Source organism: Arachis hypogaea, chromosome 17, assembly GCF_003086295.3.
Source record: "Arachis hypogaea cultivar Tifrunner chromosome 17, arahy.Tifrunner.gnm2.J5K5, whole genome shotgun sequence".
Taxonomy (NCBI): Eukaryota; Viridiplantae; Streptophyta; class Magnoliopsida; order Fabales; family Fabaceae; genus Arachis; species Arachis hypogaea.
In genome coordinates, this window is record NC_092052.1 from 17288405 (window position 1) to 17305368 (window position 16964).

The 16964-nt window shown below is 35.1% G+C and overlaps 1 protein-coding gene across 2 annotated transcripts; it reads right to left on the reverse strand.

Moving 5' to 3' along the window:
- Positions 1 to 5364: 5364 nt before the first annotated feature.
- Positions 5365 to 9822, reverse strand: LOC112764704 (isocitrate dehydrogenase [NADP]). Of its 2 annotated transcripts, none has more exons than XM_025810440.3 (16): positions 9616 to 9822; positions 8525 to 8568; positions 8311 to 8420; positions 8121 to 8158; positions 7856 to 7933; positions 7648 to 7701; positions 7460 to 7561; positions 7264 to 7352; positions 7070 to 7173; positions 6912 to 6980; positions 6708 to 6823; positions 6574 to 6608; positions 6214 to 6356; positions 6005 to 6127; positions 5812 to 5904; positions 5365 to 5657 (listed from the first exon to the last, which is right to left on the reverse strand). In XM_025810440.3, exons 1-15 carry the CDS (start codon positions 9662 to 9664, stop codon positions 5823 to 5825), a joined length of 1236 nt encoding a protein of 411 aa, XP_025666225.1. In that variant the 5' UTR covers positions 9665 to 9822; the 3' UTR covers positions 5365 to 5657; positions 5812 to 5822. The 2 variants fall into 2 exon arrangements, with proteins under 2 accessions (XP_025666225.1, XP_025666226.1); XM_025810441.3 differs by having other exon boundaries at positions 5365 to 5663; positions 9616 to 9817.
- Between the last annotated feature and the right edge of the window lie 7142 nt (positions 9823 to 16964).

The following is a 16964-nucleotide window of genomic DNA, read 5'->3' on the forward strand; positions in this document are numbered from 1 at the left end:
CTTAATTGAAAAAAAAGTTAACATACAGGGACCCAATTAAAAAGAAAAAAAGTATAAAGACCTAATTAAAAATTCGGTGAAACTATAGGGACCGGCAGAATAATTAAACCTTATCTTATTAATTTGGGAATTTAAATTTTCAAAAGTTGAGTCGATATATTTTTGTGTCTAATCTAGTCTTTTTCTTTAATAGTTGTTGGTATATGCATTCCGCCATTTTGGTTATATTATTAATTTATGAAGTGAAGCAATTTATTTTATAATTTTGGGTCTAAGATTTATTTATACTTTATACAATTAAATTCACCCGTTGAAATAAAAAATTTTACACCGTTAAAATTTTAAATAGATAAATTTTGGTTAAGTTGATCTTTAAATCTTAAATTCTAAACCCCAATAAATTGGATCTCAACTTAGTTGTTTTGTTTTATTTTACCTTCTGTAAATAAATAAAAAGCCTAAAGAACTTTGAATAAAATAGTTCAAAGAGATTAAAGTATAAATAAAATTTTTGTAGATATAATACTCATGATTTCAATTAGTTTTTTTTAAAATATTGAGTGGAAGCTTAAGATTGCTTAGTGAATTTCTTGTTACCTTATATTGTATTTATTTGATATTTTTACCGTACTGAAAATTTATGAATTGGAGGTTCTCACTCTATATATATTTACTGTTTTTCAGATGCAGGTTCTGGTGCTCCACGATGAGCTAGAGTTCTTCTAAAAGCTGACGAAGTGATCTTGAGCTCTGTTTTATATTTTGCTTAGATTTCTCTTTTCCTTTATTTTGGAAAATTCTATGATGTAAATGTAAATATTTCTTTTGAAAACTTGCCTATAAAAACTCTGATGTATTTGTGAGAGATAAAAAATATTGTTTTCAATTGCTTGTATTATTTTAATCCTAACCGATCTAAACTTCGTAGGTCGTGACTAGTGATTATTATATTTATCCTAATATATATATATATATATATATATATATATATATATATATATATATTATCTACACTCTATTCTTTCTTTATGTTTTATTTTCATCCTCCTTATCCCAACACTTCTCATTGATACGTGTGTTACGCTCGCAATTTTATTTTAAATATTTTCATACTTCTCGATTAATATTTCTTTATATATATATATTAATTTTTTTTTCTAAACTTGTTAATAAGTTATTTTTTTGTTTCAAAAAGTATAGAAAGCCATCTTCAGAATCAGTCAACGAAGTCAATTCCTTTTTATTTTTGTTTTTAAAATTTGAAAAATTAGAATAGTAGGAATTTTTTTTTATTTGTTTTATAATAAGGGACCTGTTACACATACAAGTAAAAAAGGCTTACAAGTTTTACAAGTTAACTCAGCCCAATAACTTGTCTACGCGCACTCACTCCCTTTGAATGGAGCGTCAACCCACGCGCGTCACTCAAACGGTTACTCTTTGGAATAAGCGCTCGTCATGGCTAACTCTTCCTCTTCTCCTTCAAACAAAACACAAACCATAAAGTTTCGAGCAACATTCCAACCTGAAGAGACATTATTCAAGGTCGAACTCGTCGCGAAGATAGAACTCTCCATCAACAATCTCCAGAAAAAATGAAGAAATATTATTCAAGGTACGTTACTATTTTACTCATCTTGTACATTTTTCACATTTCTGTTTCTGATTTCGAAATCGAAGAACTAGGTTTTACTGTTCTTCTAGGTTTTACTGATCTTCTTGTTCTAAATCTCATATCACTGTTTTTACTGTTCTTCTTATTCTAGGTTTTACTCTTCTTGTAAGTTCCTCTAGGTTTTACTGTTCTTCAAAGTGGTTCTAGGTTTTACTGTTCTTCTTGTTCTAGTTCTTCTCATAACTGATTTTTCGCTGTATATTGCTTAATTTGTTGGGTGTATATGGAGTAATTTGTATGGGTGTATATGGTTGATTGTTGGGTGTATATGGCGTAATGTGTTGGGTGTATATGGTTAATTGTTGGGTGTCTATGGCGTAATTTGTTGGGTGTATATTCCTGAACCCATATCATGTAATATAATCAACTGTTGCAACTGTCCTAATATTGCTTGTCCTTGGGTGTATATTGCTTGACATTGTAATATTGCTTGAGCTTGTATATTTATCCATGTTTCGGTGAATTGAACATAATTTTGAACTGATCTAATTAAATACTTATGAAATTGGTTTGAGTGTATGTGCTTGATCTAAGTTTTTATCGTTCATCTTGTTCTAGCTTTTACAGTTCTTCTTGTTCTAGTTCTTCTCCTAACTGATTTTTATGTGTATATTGCGTAATTTGTTGGGTGTATATGGCGTAATGTGTTGGGTGTATATTTTTGAACTCATATAATTTAATATAGTCAAACTGTTGCAAATGTTCTAATACTGCTTGTCTTTGGCTGTATATTGCTTGACATTGTAATATTGCTTGAACTTGTATATTTATCGATGTTTGAGTCAATTGAACATCATTTTGAACTGATCTCATCAAATACTTATGAAATCGGTTTGTGTTTATCTGGTTGATCTATGAGTGTATCTGACTGATATCTATGAGTGTATTTTTCATTGTAGTAAAAATGGAAGGCAAAAAATAAGCTGTAAAAAATATAAGAACAAATATATGTCTTCTATTCCATGAAATGAATCAAGACAAAGCTGAAGCCATTAGCGGAAGTCATGCAATAAGACTGTCCAGACCATCCTCATTGTTATTGAGTCCATTTTGTCAGATAGATTCTAATGATATTGACACTGATTAATGTAACTGTTATATACTCTTGTAAGAAATTGAACACATACTGTAAATATATTTGATCCAATTATAAGTAAAAAAATTTTCCATAATTAAACTCTCTCTGGTGTATTGAAAATGTCTGATTTACAGGTACTATAATATGAAGGAAAACATTAAACCAAATATATACTCATAACCTGACATTTTACACCCAAAGAATGTTGATTATACACCCAAACATCTATTCCCCTTGATGATTTATGATTTATCCATAAAAATCCTAAACCATAAACCCTAAACACTAAACCTTAAAAACCTAAAACCTAAAACCTAAACCCTAAACCCTAAACCCTAAATCACCCAACCTATTATACACCCAAATCATTGATTTTTACACCCATAAAATCTCATTTTACACCCAAGAAAAGTTAAATATACACCAGACTCTATCCCCTAATGCTTTATCCCTAAATCCTAAGCCCCTAAACCCTTAAACCCTAAACACTAAACCCTATACCAAAATAAAAAAACAAACAATAATTTATAACATAAACAGCAGATTTTGAAATATATGTAAAATGTCAAACACAAGAAAATTCAAAAATACACTCAAGAAAACTATGGTTTACACCCATATTCTGTAACTATACACCCAAAAAACTATACACTGCTGCTGGTTTCCTGAACTGATAATTCATAACACGTCCTTGATATTGGCTGGAATTTGGATGCACCACTGATACAGCATGAAAGAGGTTTAACTGGATATAATAAACCTGCAGCCTTGGCATAGTCCTTGTAAAATTTTGCAGCATCTTCAAGGTTTTTAAAAGTCATTCCTACCTTGGGAACAAGTTGCTCAGCAACAACAGAGAGAGACTGCAAAATACATGTTAAAAACAAGAACATACTATAGAATTTCTGCACCTCATAAAAAAAATAACAATCAAAGTAACATACACCCAAGGACTCCTGATATACACCCGAACGACAACAAGTCAATTAAAAATAATAAGAAAAACCATAAACTGTAAATACACCCAAACCTCCATAAAAATACACCCAAAAAGTTCTGATCTACACCCGAGTGTCTGCTATAAATTGCAGATAATTAATCAAAACTAATACATTAGATTCAATTCACAGATTATGTTCACGCATTAATTTCACAGTCTAGCTTCACGAATTATTCAGCTAGACAATCAAAATTAACTGAAACTAAATCAAACCTCAGGAACTTCGTTCGATTCAAATTCAAAATCTACTTCGCTGTGATTGAGCTGACAATCTGAGATTGATCCACTTTGCCGTGATTGCGCTAATAATTTGAGGTTGAATCATCCATTATTTTCAAAAGGACTTCAAAATTTGATTTTAGAAACCAGAAAATCAAAATAAAACGAAGCTAGCGTTACAGTTCGCAAAACTCAGGCAAATGACGAAAACCAAAGAAGTGATAAACGCAGAAGAAAGAAGGATCCAAAAGACGAGGGAAGAACGCGAGAAGGAGAATGAAGAAACTTGGCAAGAGATTCGAAGAAGGTAAGGAAATCTTTTGAAGATTGGAAGAGAGATATTCGCGCGTTAATTGATTTTGATTGAAACTAAAGTCTGTTATATAGCGCGTGATTTGTACGTATGAATTGGAGCGCGTTTAGGGTTTTAGTAAGTTCCGCACTTGTAAGACTTGTAAATGCTAATAGCTTGTATGTAGGGCTAGCAATTCATACCCTACCCGCGGGTACCCAATCTGGTCCAACCCGTTCGGGTAGGGTAGGGTACGGTCCGGGTATGCCTGCGGGTAGGGTAGGGTACGGGTTTAGGGTGTACCCTACCCTACCCGCACCTCAAATATAACACATATTTTATAAAAATTAGATATATAGTGAAGGAAGTGAGAGTTAAACCCACAACCTCTCTTATGTAATGACTTACAATAAGTAAACAACCACTAAACTAATTAGTTAATTTAGTAATTTAGAGCATTAGTTTGTTATTTTTTTATGTTATTAATATATATAAAATTTGAAATGATTGAATTTTATATTTACTTTGAAAAAATTTGATATTTCTGCGAGTAAAGTAGGGTAGGGTAAGGTTTAGAACTTTAGGGTGCGGGTAGGGTTAGGGTTGAGAGATTCTCAACTCGCAGATAGGGTAGGGTAGGATAGAATTTTAATAGAATTTTCAACCCGCGAGTAGGGTTAGGGCAGGATTTGCCCATTGCCAGCCCTACTTGTATGCTAAGATTAATTCTTATAATAAATATATTTTTCAACTAATTAGTTAAAATTCACTTCACTCCTAGTTAGTTCGTTAGCGAAACCTAATCTGTTCTCTCCCCCCCACCCCCCTCATTTTTTTTTCTTTTAACAGAAAGAGAGAAGATAAGAAAAAGGCAAAAAAAAGAAAACCCCAATAGAAAAAAAGAAAAACAAAAACACACCAAAAGAAGACCAGACAGGATGAGATTAAAATGGCTGATTCAAGGGCGAATTTGTGTGAGTGACTTTCATTTGGACCAATTATTCACCAACTTAGGTAGACTTAGTTATCAACAAAAATTTGTTCATCTACCGTATTTGTATATCTCTTTTCAACATTGTAGGCAATGTAAACTCAGATCATTTTTCCAACACTCAATTTAATGACTACGTATGAGATACAGAATGAGAAGTTTGAACAGCAAATTAAAATCAGCATGAACATAAAATCCATTCAAACTTAGAAGGGATCGGTTCAAAATTGCAAATAACAAATCAGTTAAAACAATATGGGGAAGCAGCTAAGCCATTCATTCCACCAACCCAGCGCATATGAAGTTAAAATGGAGCAAACGACCAATGCTACTCTTGCCCTTCTTATTTCTTCTGAAGAGAGTATATGATCTCCTTTCAGCTTTGTCCTTTATCCCCTGTCTCTGAAACTCCAACGAAAAGCAGAATAAAAAAGTCCCTTTAGATATAGAAGTGTTTCATAAATAGTAATACTCCTCCCTCTCTTCCCTTATATTTGTAACTGTTACTTTTGGTAAGACCATTCAAAGATGAAAATAACCAAGTAAACTAATTTACCTAAAACCGGACTAAGCAGAAAGCTGTGCTTTTAGTTCCGCTGCCACTGCATCGATGAACTCCTCGGTGTTCAGGTAATTCTCCCTTGAAAGCCTATTTTGCAAGAGTCATGCAACAAACATAAGTTTACAAAAATCATTTCAAGAGGAAAAGCAAATGTGTGATCAATGCTGCTATGGTGCAACACACATACTTGGGTCCATGAATAATGAGTGCCAAATCCTTGGTCATCTTCCCAGCCTCCACTACTCCAATGCAAGCTGCTTCTAGTTTTTGAGTGAAATCCAAAAGTCTGGCATTGTTATCCAATTTTGCCCTATCATGTTGAAACATTTTAACTCCCCAATCTTGTGAAATATTGAATGCATAAAGTATCTAGCGATTGAAACTGCAGTGATGTACCTGTGGGCAAGCCCTCTAGTCCAAGCAAAGATGGATGCTATGCTGTTTGTGCTGGTTTCCCCTCCTTTCTGATGAACCCTATAGTGACGCGTTACTGTGCCGTGAGCTGCTTCTGCTTCAATAGTCTTCCCATCAGGGCAAACCTGAAACCATCCCACAAGCTTAGTATCAGTAGGCAGACAGTCCAAGAACACTCAAAGCAATTATTGCAAATAATAATAATAATCTGGGTCTATTGAATAAATAGAAAGTTGTCTTTAAGTAATTGGTTGGACTTAAATTCGTAAGGAATGTCTACAACATCTGGACAGGAAATGATAAGTTCCCTACAAAGTATGAAGGGTTTAGAGTATTACATACCAATACAGATGTCATCAAACCCAATGATCCAAAACCTAAAAAATGTTAATGGGTACATGTTAAAGGGGAAAATAAACCCGAAGTATTAAAATTAACAAAAGAAAATGACAAAGATACAAGCATATCAGACTGACCTTGAGCTAAGAAATCACTCTGGACATCTCCATCATAGTTCTTGCATGCCCATACGTAACCTCCTTCACTCTTGAGTGCATACGCCACCATATCATCAATGAGCCGATGCTCATACCTTCCATGCCAATCAGAAAAAAAATGTAAGCAATAGAATAATATGAATCTATATTTATCTCTGAAAGCGTAAGTGCTCATTCACTCACCATATACCAGCAGCCTCATACTTTGATTTCCAGTTTTTCTCATACACTTCTTGGAATATGTCCTTGAATCTTCAGCCAATAAATGGATAAAATTAAAATGGAATATAAGATGGACATAGCAAAAGCTTCCAAAATAATACTAATAATAATAAGCATACCTTCCATCATATTTCTTAAGAATTGTGTTTTTGGTGCTAAGATAAAGAGGCCATTTTTTCTCAAGAGCAGTTGCCATAGAAGACTCAGCAAAAGCACGGATAGACTGCATCACATGCCAAACAATAAATAGGTCAGAAAATGACAGACATTACTCATCAAATCAAACCAATAAAAAAAACACAGCAGAATTGACCTCATCAGTGTTGTACATAGCCATTGAAACACCTCCTTCACCGGTGAAGTTAAAAACCTCTAGTTCAGTCTTTTCACCACTTTCTGGAACTGCAATGGTAAATCATGAAAGCAATATTTAGTTACCACCAAATATAATAGGTATAGTACGAACTATGAACCCAAGAAGCTGTCTAAAACAAAGTAAGAAGTAATACCGAACACCAGCTTTAATTTCCCAGCTCCTTTAATAACTGTGTCAGTGGCCCTATATTGATCACCAAATGCGTGTCTTCCAATGCATATTGGCTTTGTCCAGCCTGAAATATTTAGATCATTACAATTTACAGCCTCCATTGGCAATGTGCAATTAAAAAGTAAAAATTAAGAGAATCAATTTAAGTACCAGGAACAAGGCGAGGGACGTTTTTGCAAAGAATGGGTTCTCTGAAGACAGTTCCTGAAAGTTTTTCCAAGAGCAACCAGTAAGAACAAAATATATTGTTAGACTCAACTATCATTTAGTAGCCACCAATTCCCTGACCAAAAACCTATGAAGTGATCAGTAGTTCATATTTCATAAACAATAGTCAACAACAAATAAGCTGAATTACCATTCAAAATGTTCCTAATTGTCCCATTTGGACTCTTCCACATTTGCTTGAGGTCAAATTCCTTCACTCGAGCCTCATCTGTCAACATAATAGTACAATACTAATAAAAGTTCTGCAAACATGCACCTCACCATGTAGCAATTCATGCAGTAGAATTCTTAATCAACCAATGCATAATAGTATGTTCCCATACTTCTCAATTATCAAATGTATATATATTCGAAAAAGCACAGATGAGTATTCTAGTAGGAACACACTACCATACCTGGCGTGATGGTTGCACACTTGATTGCTACATTATACCTACATAGCAGTGCAAACATTAAAGAAATAAGGATAACAAGATGGAAAAGGAGCCAACTACATAATAAGCTCTAACCACTCTAAATTCAAAATTATACAAGAAAATAAATATTGAAATATATTGAAAAATATCTATAAGATCAACAACATACTTAAGAGTTGCTTCTGCACTCTCAACTGTAACTTTATCATCAGTCTGATCACGGTAGGGAAGACCAAGGTCAAAATACTTGATGTCCAACTCCATGAAGGGCAAAATGAGCTATCCAAAAAAGGAAGAAAAGAAAAATGTTGTCAGTGTAACAAGCATTTTTTATGAGCAAACAATGTGATGATAACATGATGAGCTAGATCACTAAAAATCACCTTATCCTTGATTGACTTCCAGATAACTCTGGTCATTTCATCACCTGCAATGCAACATCCACAAACAAAACAATGTCAAGAACAACATATACATAATCATGAAGAAAAATACAATGGTAATGAATAAATGTAGCTTTTTTAAGTATTCATCCAGTGAACTGGGTTATACATGTAGTCATACATATAGATTATATGTGTAGTTTTATTATGTTATTAAACCTGAAACAGTTGATTGTCTCACAAACAGTTCAGCTGTTAAAACTTAATTCCTAAAGAGCAATCTGCATTCTAGTGGAGTCAAATCCTTTAAAATTATGATGAGTGCACACTATAGAACCTCATTAAATCCATTAAATGTTCAGTATTCAGTAATTACAAACGAGTATTCAGTTTCCATAGAACAACTATTAGTATCAAATTCAACTATTCAGTATCTTTTCCCTCATTCCATTTTATTTTATTTTATTTTAAAAAATAAATCTTATGATCCGCTTCCACAGAACAACGATTAAGTATCAAATTCAGCAACATTTCAATTATATATATATACTATTCCAAAATAAATTCATATGATTCTTGCCGTATAATGACTGAACTTCACCAAATACTAATTTTTATTTTCAGTAACAAGCTAACAGATCAAATCTACAAGGTAATAAAGAAAACATAGACATCAAGTCATTCAGTGAAACCAGATTTCGATGTGCCTTAAAATAATTACTGATTACTGATATCCTTTCTATAAAAAAAAATAAATTAGCAAAATGAACAGGAAAACAATCTTAAATTTGACGTTACGTGACAGAAATAAATATCAACAAAACATAGAGTGGTCCACAGAAACAAAATCACAGCCAAAAAATATCTAACTCAAGCAAATAATAATAATAATAATAATAATAATAATAATAATAATAATAATAATAATACAATAAAATAAAATAACAACACAAATACATATTACATCAAAATATCCAGAAAAAAAAAAAGAAACATGCAATTAAAAGAAAAATTAGATCGTGAAAATCAGAAGAGAAAGCAACGAGTAAACGAGAACAGATCCGAAGGGATGAAGATTATTGGTTACGAACCGTCCATCTCGACGATGGGGTTGTCGACCTTGATCTTCTCAAATCCCATGGCAGCTTGAACTTTTTCTTTTCCGATCTAAGACTCGTGAAAGGCTTGGTAGGTGAGAGTGTGAGACTTAATGGAGCTGGGAAATGAGAAAGAGACTATATAGAAAACAAAAAGAGAGAGAGAGAGTGGGTGGCACTATTTATTTGAAAAAAAGTAATGGATATTCACCCCACTATATTTATTGTTTTGTGACTTCTACCCCTCTAATATCTTTTATTTACGTCTTTGCCACAAATTCTTTATTCATGTTTTTAACGACATATTTTGGTCTAAAATTTTAGTTATTAAATCCATCTTTAAATAAATTAGTCCCACATTGTAATTTACTCAAGAGTTTGGATAAATCAGTCTTATCATCATTCAATAAAAATTTAAAATCCTTTATATAAATGTAAAATTTTAAAAAAATGTAAATTTTTTATTAATCTCTTTATATGAATGAGTTTTTTTTTTTTTTTTATGTGAGAACTAATTTTTCTATTAACAAAAATTTCTTTAGAGATATTGAGGTATTATTCGTTTTTAAAATAAGAAAAAATCTCAACTTCGAATAATGTTATGTATACCAAAATAAAAACTACCTACTAAATTAAAATTTTGTAATATCCTATGTATTTATTATTTAAGTATTTAGGTATAATTAGTGGTTGTAAATAAATTTAGAACGAATATTTTTGAAAAAAAAATAATTACATTGATTAATTAGAGAAATGGCTTTTGTACGTAAAACATTTTCATATATGATAAACACAAAAATATTATTTTTATATTAAAAATTAGTCACCATATTAATTATTATATATTTATATATAAATATATATTATTTAATTTATTTTTAATATATATTTTTTAATATTATTTTATATAAAAAACTAATTTGATAACTGACTTTTAATAAACACGTAATATAATTATAATAATATTTACTTTATTATCATTAAATTTCAGCGCAACATTTAGTCATTTACTACAATTTCTTAATATTTAGGAATTTTTTAACTAATATGATGTGATTTGCCGAAAATTTATATAGAAAAGATAAAATTTTCTAAACTATAATTTGAGAAAAGATAATTTCTTAATTTTCTCGAAAAACAATTTTCTAAAAGACAAAAAATCTAATCCATTTTTAATCTATCACAAATCAAGTTTTTTTTTTGCTTATTTAAAGACAAACTTCATTTAAGGTGTATATGGAATAAAGTCGGACCGACTTATGATTTAATTATAGTTAAACGAGTTAAACTCCAAAGTGGTCCCTAAGATTCACGATTTGTACCAATTTAATCCCTGACTTACCAATTGCACTATTTATGTCCCCGACTTTGTTAAAATTGCACTAGGGTCGTCCCTCCCCACATTTCCGGCCAAATTGACTGCCGCCGGCAGTGACATGGCGCTGAGATGCCACGCTGGATCACTTTTGGCGCTAAAAGATGGAACGACGTCGTTTGATATACGTTTAGAAACAAAACCCAAATAACACATGATCACTTCATCTTCCTCTTTGTCTTCTGAAAACCAAAACAACGCACCATGAAGTCCTGAGTTCTGGGCACTGTATAAGGGTTTGAAGGTTGCAAAATTTTTGTTCCGTGGAGTTTGCTGCGACTGTGATAGGTTTTTGCGATCGTTGTCGTTGACGGAAGCAGAAGGAGTTCATCGGGAGCATACGAAGGTACGTCTGAACTCGGAAAAAACAATGCTTTTCAAAGAAAAATTATGCATCAATGTCGTTGTTTGTTGAAAACTTGATTTTGGGTTGATGAAAGTTTAAAATTTTTCATTATCTGTTAGGGTTTATGTGGGTAGTGGAGAAATTTTTTTCATGCTCTGTTTTTAATGCAATTTTAGTTGGGTTAGTTGATGGGTGTTTTTGGTGTTTTGTATGTGATTGAATGTCAATTTTTGTTTTTGCATGTGTGAAGTCTGATTGTTAGATTCCTGAATTTGGTTTTTTGCATAATGCAGATGAAGACTTTGATGGATATCATGTTCCATCATGGGGGAACACTTAAAAAAAATGAAGATGGAATATTAGTGTACTCACCAGATAATAGAACTTGCTTAGGAGATTTAGATGAGGACACGTTAGATGTGTTCTTTGTAAGGAACTATTACAAGGAGTTTGGGTATGACAACATAATTCAGTGTTGGTGGCTGCCTCCGGGGAGGAGCTTAGATGGTGGACTGAGGGCTCTTACATGTGATGGTGAGTTAAGAGAGATGTGTTTTGCTGCACAGAATAATGATGGAGTTGTTGATGTGTATTTTGAGCATGGGGTGTCCACACCAGAGGTGATTGCAGGAAAGGAAGTTGTAGTATGGCTTGATGATACTTGTGAGGGAGATTTGATGAGCAAAAAGAACACTAAACAGGGTCTCAAAGCTGATGGCAACAAGCCAAACCCAACTACAGAACCAAATTCCATCCCAAAAGCAAACCCAAGTCCCAAAAACAATCCTATTCCAACCCCCCATGAAACCAACCCTGTCACTAATCCAAATCCCATTGCTGATAACACAACCTCCAATCTAAATCCTGCTAGGGCTCATGACAAACCCATTTTAAAGCCCAATTCTAAATTAAAGCCCAAGCCAAAGTCAAAGCCCAACCCAACATCCATCTCCAAACCCAAACTGACTGAAAAGCCCATTCAGAAACCCAACCCAGGCCTGAAAACCAAACTGAGAGAGACTACCAAGGCATGCTCCACAGCAAAAGGAAAAGACAAATAAAAAATGAAGTCCAAACCTCAGTTATTCCCTAAGAGAATTACAAGATCTCAAGCTGCTGGAACATATAGAAGGTCTGCTAATAAGGGCAAGGAAGCTCTTCATGTTGACTTAACTGTAAATGATGACTCCAGTGAGGATGATAGTTCAGAGGATAGTTCCTTTAAGCCAATCCAAGAAGACAGTTCTAGCAGTGAAGACAATGCAAGTATGTCCAAACTAAGAAATAGGAAACTAAAAGAAGTCAAGAGACGTGCATATGCTGCTGCTAAGACAAAAGAGAACATAATGCAACCAGATGATGCATTGGTTGAGGATGTGTCAGATGGAGAGGTGGACTTGGGGTTTGTGGAAACTCAAGGGATTGTTGATGTGTATGAAGCACTTGACCCAGGTGCAGAGTCTGATGGTGCTAATTCTTGGCACTCAGAGGAGATGAAGACTCTTCCTAATTCAGAGGATGAGCTGCAATCTGATGAGGACTCAGACGAATTCCCAATCTTTAGAAATGGTGCGAGATTCGGTGAGCTTCAACTACAAGTGGGGATGAAATTTAACACCAAGTTTGAGTTCAGAGAGGCTGTAAGAGAGTATACTATCCAAGAAGGGAGGAGAATTAAATTCAAGAAAAATGACAATATTAGATGCAGCGCTGTGTGCAAGGTGAAAGAGTGTGCATGGGTTGTGTATGCCTCAAGGGACTGTGATGACTCATGATGGCAGATCAAAACTTTCAACGGCGATCATACTTGTGCAAGGGAGAACACCAACAGGGCTGCTAATAGGGCTTGGGTTGCTAGTAAATTTGTGAAAAATGTGAGAAAATACCCCAATTTCAAGCAAAGTGAGGCTGCTGTGTACTTCAGGACAAAGTGTGACCTTATGCTGAATAGAAATTCCATTGCAAGGGCACTGGCAGATGCAAGGAATGTAGTATATGGGGATGAGAGGGCACAATATGCAAAGTTAAGGGACTATGCTGAAACTTTACTGAAGACGAATCCTGGATCTACGGTTCAGATCTGTGTCGAACCTCAACCAAACGGAGAGGTCATATTTGATAAGATGTACGTCTGTTTGCATGGTTGCAAGATGGGATTCAAAGCAGGTTGTCGCCCCTTGATTGGGCTTGATGGGGCATTTCTGAAGACACAATTCGGAGGTCAGATCTTGGCTGCTGTGGCACAGGATGCCAATCATCACATTTACGTGATTGCCTGGGCTATAGTTGAAATAGAGAATACGGAAACTTGGAAATGGTTCGTGGAACTGCTTCATGCTGATCTTGGAGACTACAAGACTAACGGATGGTGCTTTATTTCTGATATGTAGAAGGTAATGTTACCTTTCATATGCCTTTAACAATCTATGAGTCTGTGGATTTATAATGAACTGTCTTGGAATATTGGTTGTTACATATGGTTGTATCTTGTATGCATTGGGTTGCTTGTATGCACAGTTAATTATGTAGCTATAGTAGTAGGGACGAATCGTGCATTTTACACCTAAATGAAGGGACTAAATTATATTAAAATGCGAAAGTCAGGGACTATATTAGGGTCATTAATGTAAACTCAGGGACTGTTCTGTGGCACGATAAAAGTGTGTACATCACTTTTTGGTTTTGACACATAGTGTACCAACAATGTTTTGCAGGGTGTAATTCATGCTGTGCAGGAGGTGATGCCAAGAGTTCACCACCGTTTCTGCGTTTGGCACCTCTGGAGGAACTTCAATAAACAATGGAAGGACCTTGAGTTGAGGGGACTGCTTTGGGAATGTGCCAGATCAACAACGTTCCAGGATTTCATTGATAATCTGAACAAGATTAAGAAGGTGAATGAGGAGGCTTGGGCATATCTCAACAAATGGCCTAGAGAGTCATGGACAAAGTCCTAGTTCAGCCATAGGCCAAAACTGAACAACATTTGCAACAACGCCTGTGAGGTTTTCAACGCAAGAATCAAAGAGGCCAGAAGCAAACCCATCATCACATTACTTGAGGAGGTGAGAATGTTTATGATGAGAACTATTGCGAAGAATAAGGTAAAACTGGCAAATCATGTTGGCATACTCCCCCCTGTAATTCAAAGTCGCCTAGATAAAATCAGAAAAGAATCAAAGAACTGGATGCCTATCTGGACCGGTGATGAAGACTATGAAAAATTCGAGGTTCATGGCCATCCAACAAACATGGTAGTGGATCTTGGAAAGAGACTATGCACTTGCCAATTCTGGATGCTGACCAGTGATCTTTTTCAACCTCTTTAACTTAATTATTAATATTTCTGTACTTTGATGACTGTCATTGTCTTACTCTGCATTTGTGTTAATAACTGTAGGCATTCCTTGTGTTCATGCATGTGCTGCCCTTGCAAGGGTAAACAAGAGGCCGGAAGACTTTTGTCATCAACTGTGTACTATGGAGGCATACAACAAGACTTATGCCCATCACATTAATCATCTTTCTGGCCAATCATTGTGGGAGAAATCCATGTACACTCATCCACAGGCCCCTAACATTAGGAGGAGGCCTGGAGCTCTGACAAAGAAAAGGAGAAAAGATGTTGATGAGGGGAACAGTGGTAACAAGAAAGCCAAACCAAGTGGAAGTTTAAAAAGGGTTTTGAAGCCATTCACATGTAGGTATTGTGGGGTAAAAGGGCATACTAAGAGAGGGTGCTCAAAGAAGAGACTGGATGAAGTAGCTGCTGCTGTTGCAGCTGCAAAGGCTGCTGCAGATAAAGCCAAATCAAAGGCTGCTTCAGAGGCTGGCCCTGAACCTCATACTGTTGCTTCTGCTACTCAGGCTGGCCCTCAACCTCAAACTGCTACTTCTGCTTCAAATCTTGGCCCTCAAGCTCATGTTGCTGCTGCACCAGTTGATAAACCTCCTGTTGTGGAGATTGAGATATCACAACCAAACTACGAAGGATCACAGGTAATACAGTTCTTAAGATCTACAACATAGCAAAATATATTTTTGTTGTTTTCTGGGCTCATGTGTTTGAGCTATTTTTCTGCTGTAGGACATAGCAGGATCTACTGCACCTGCACCATCAAGGCCGAAGAAGTTGCCAACCAAAAGGAGGAGCTCACCACCACCTCAATCAATTCGTGTGGATCCAATGCAAGGAGCCAGTGAGGCAACATCTTTCAGATTGGCCAATTTTATGAAGTTTGTTCAAACTCCCGGTTTCAAAGCACCAAGGAAAAAGAACAATTCATGACTTTGACATCAGGATCTTTAGGACAGTACTTGATTGTTTTGTTAAAGGCAGTTAATAGATAGTAGCTTTGTGTAGGTTGCTTGTCAAAACTTTTGTATTGCCAGCCTTCATATATTACTTGTGGCACTTCTTTTGTTTCTTTAATGTTTGCAACTCAGATATGTTAATGTTTGCTACTCAGATATGTTTAACTTTGCTACTCAGATATGATTATCTTTGCTACTCATATGATCTATAATTATTTTTCTTTATGATAACTAGTCTATCAAAAACAGGGCATAATAAAACTGAAGATAAAAAACTGACTCTTACTTTCATTCATCCATCAACTCATTACATAAAACATAACATTGTCAGAACTTCAAAGTCATAACCAATACAACAACTACAACGAACAACACCACTATGCCTAAGAATTGTATCATACATTTTTGGGTCCTCACTTCAGCTTCCAATTTTTCAATCCTCCAGGCTAAATTGACTCTCACTTGCTCATTGTCAACTACAGTTGCATCCACTCTTCCTTCATGTTCCTCTTCTTCTTCTACATCATCAGCCCAGAGAAAAAATCCACACCATGTTTTTTTCCTAGTCTGAATATGAGATATGATAAGAAGTAAAGAACAGAAAATCACTAAACAATTTTTCTCACAAAAAACTCACATTCTAATTTGGACAACCGAAGAAGGGCTTATCTGGGTTAGTATTTGTTCCGGACCAACGAAGCACGGGCCGGCAGCCGCATCCACAGCGGTCAGGCACCCGCGACGGTCTGGTCCGACTCCGCGTTCTCGTCGTCGATCGTGTAGAGCTTCCCTGACCCTGGCTCGGACACCCATTCATGGTTTTCGTTTCAGTTCCACGAGTAACAAAAAGGAAGTATGAGAAGAACGTTGCTGGGCAGAGACAAGAAGAACGTTGCTGGGAGGAGACAAGAAGATGAAGTGGGATAACGACGTCATGCTACAAAATAGGGTTAAAACTAGGTTTAGGGACCGAATTGGGTCAAACAGTTTCAATTGCCACCTCAGCTAGCCGTTATCTACGCCAGCGTGGCATCTCAGCGCCATGTCACTGCCGACGGCAGTCAATTTGGCCGGAGATGTGGGAAGGGACGACCCTGGTGCAATTTTAACAAAGTCGGGGATATAAATGGTGCAATTGGTAAGTCAGGAACTAAATTGGTGCAAATCGTGAATTTCAAGGACCACTTTGGGATTTAACTCATAGTTAAACCCAATCCTAATATTTTATCAGTTTATTTTAAATATATGAATCCACTCTAAATTTTAACATAATATATATTAATTATGAAACAATTTTGGATCAAATCG

Excerpts from the sequence above, each read along its gene's own strand:
- LOC112764704 (XM_025810440.3), bottom strand. The coding sequence starts at position 9,664 with ATGGGATTTGAGAAGATCAAGGTCGACAACCCCATCGTCGAGATGGAC. Across the intron at positions 7,702-7,855 it reads AATTAGGAACATTTTGAATG|GAACTGTCTTCAGAGAACCC; the intron begins GTAATTCAGCTT and ends AAAAACTTTCAG. Across the intron at positions 6,357-6,573 it reads GTTTGATGACATCTGTATTG|GTTTGCCCTGATGGGAAGAC; the intron begins GTATGTAATACT and ends GGATGGTTTCAG.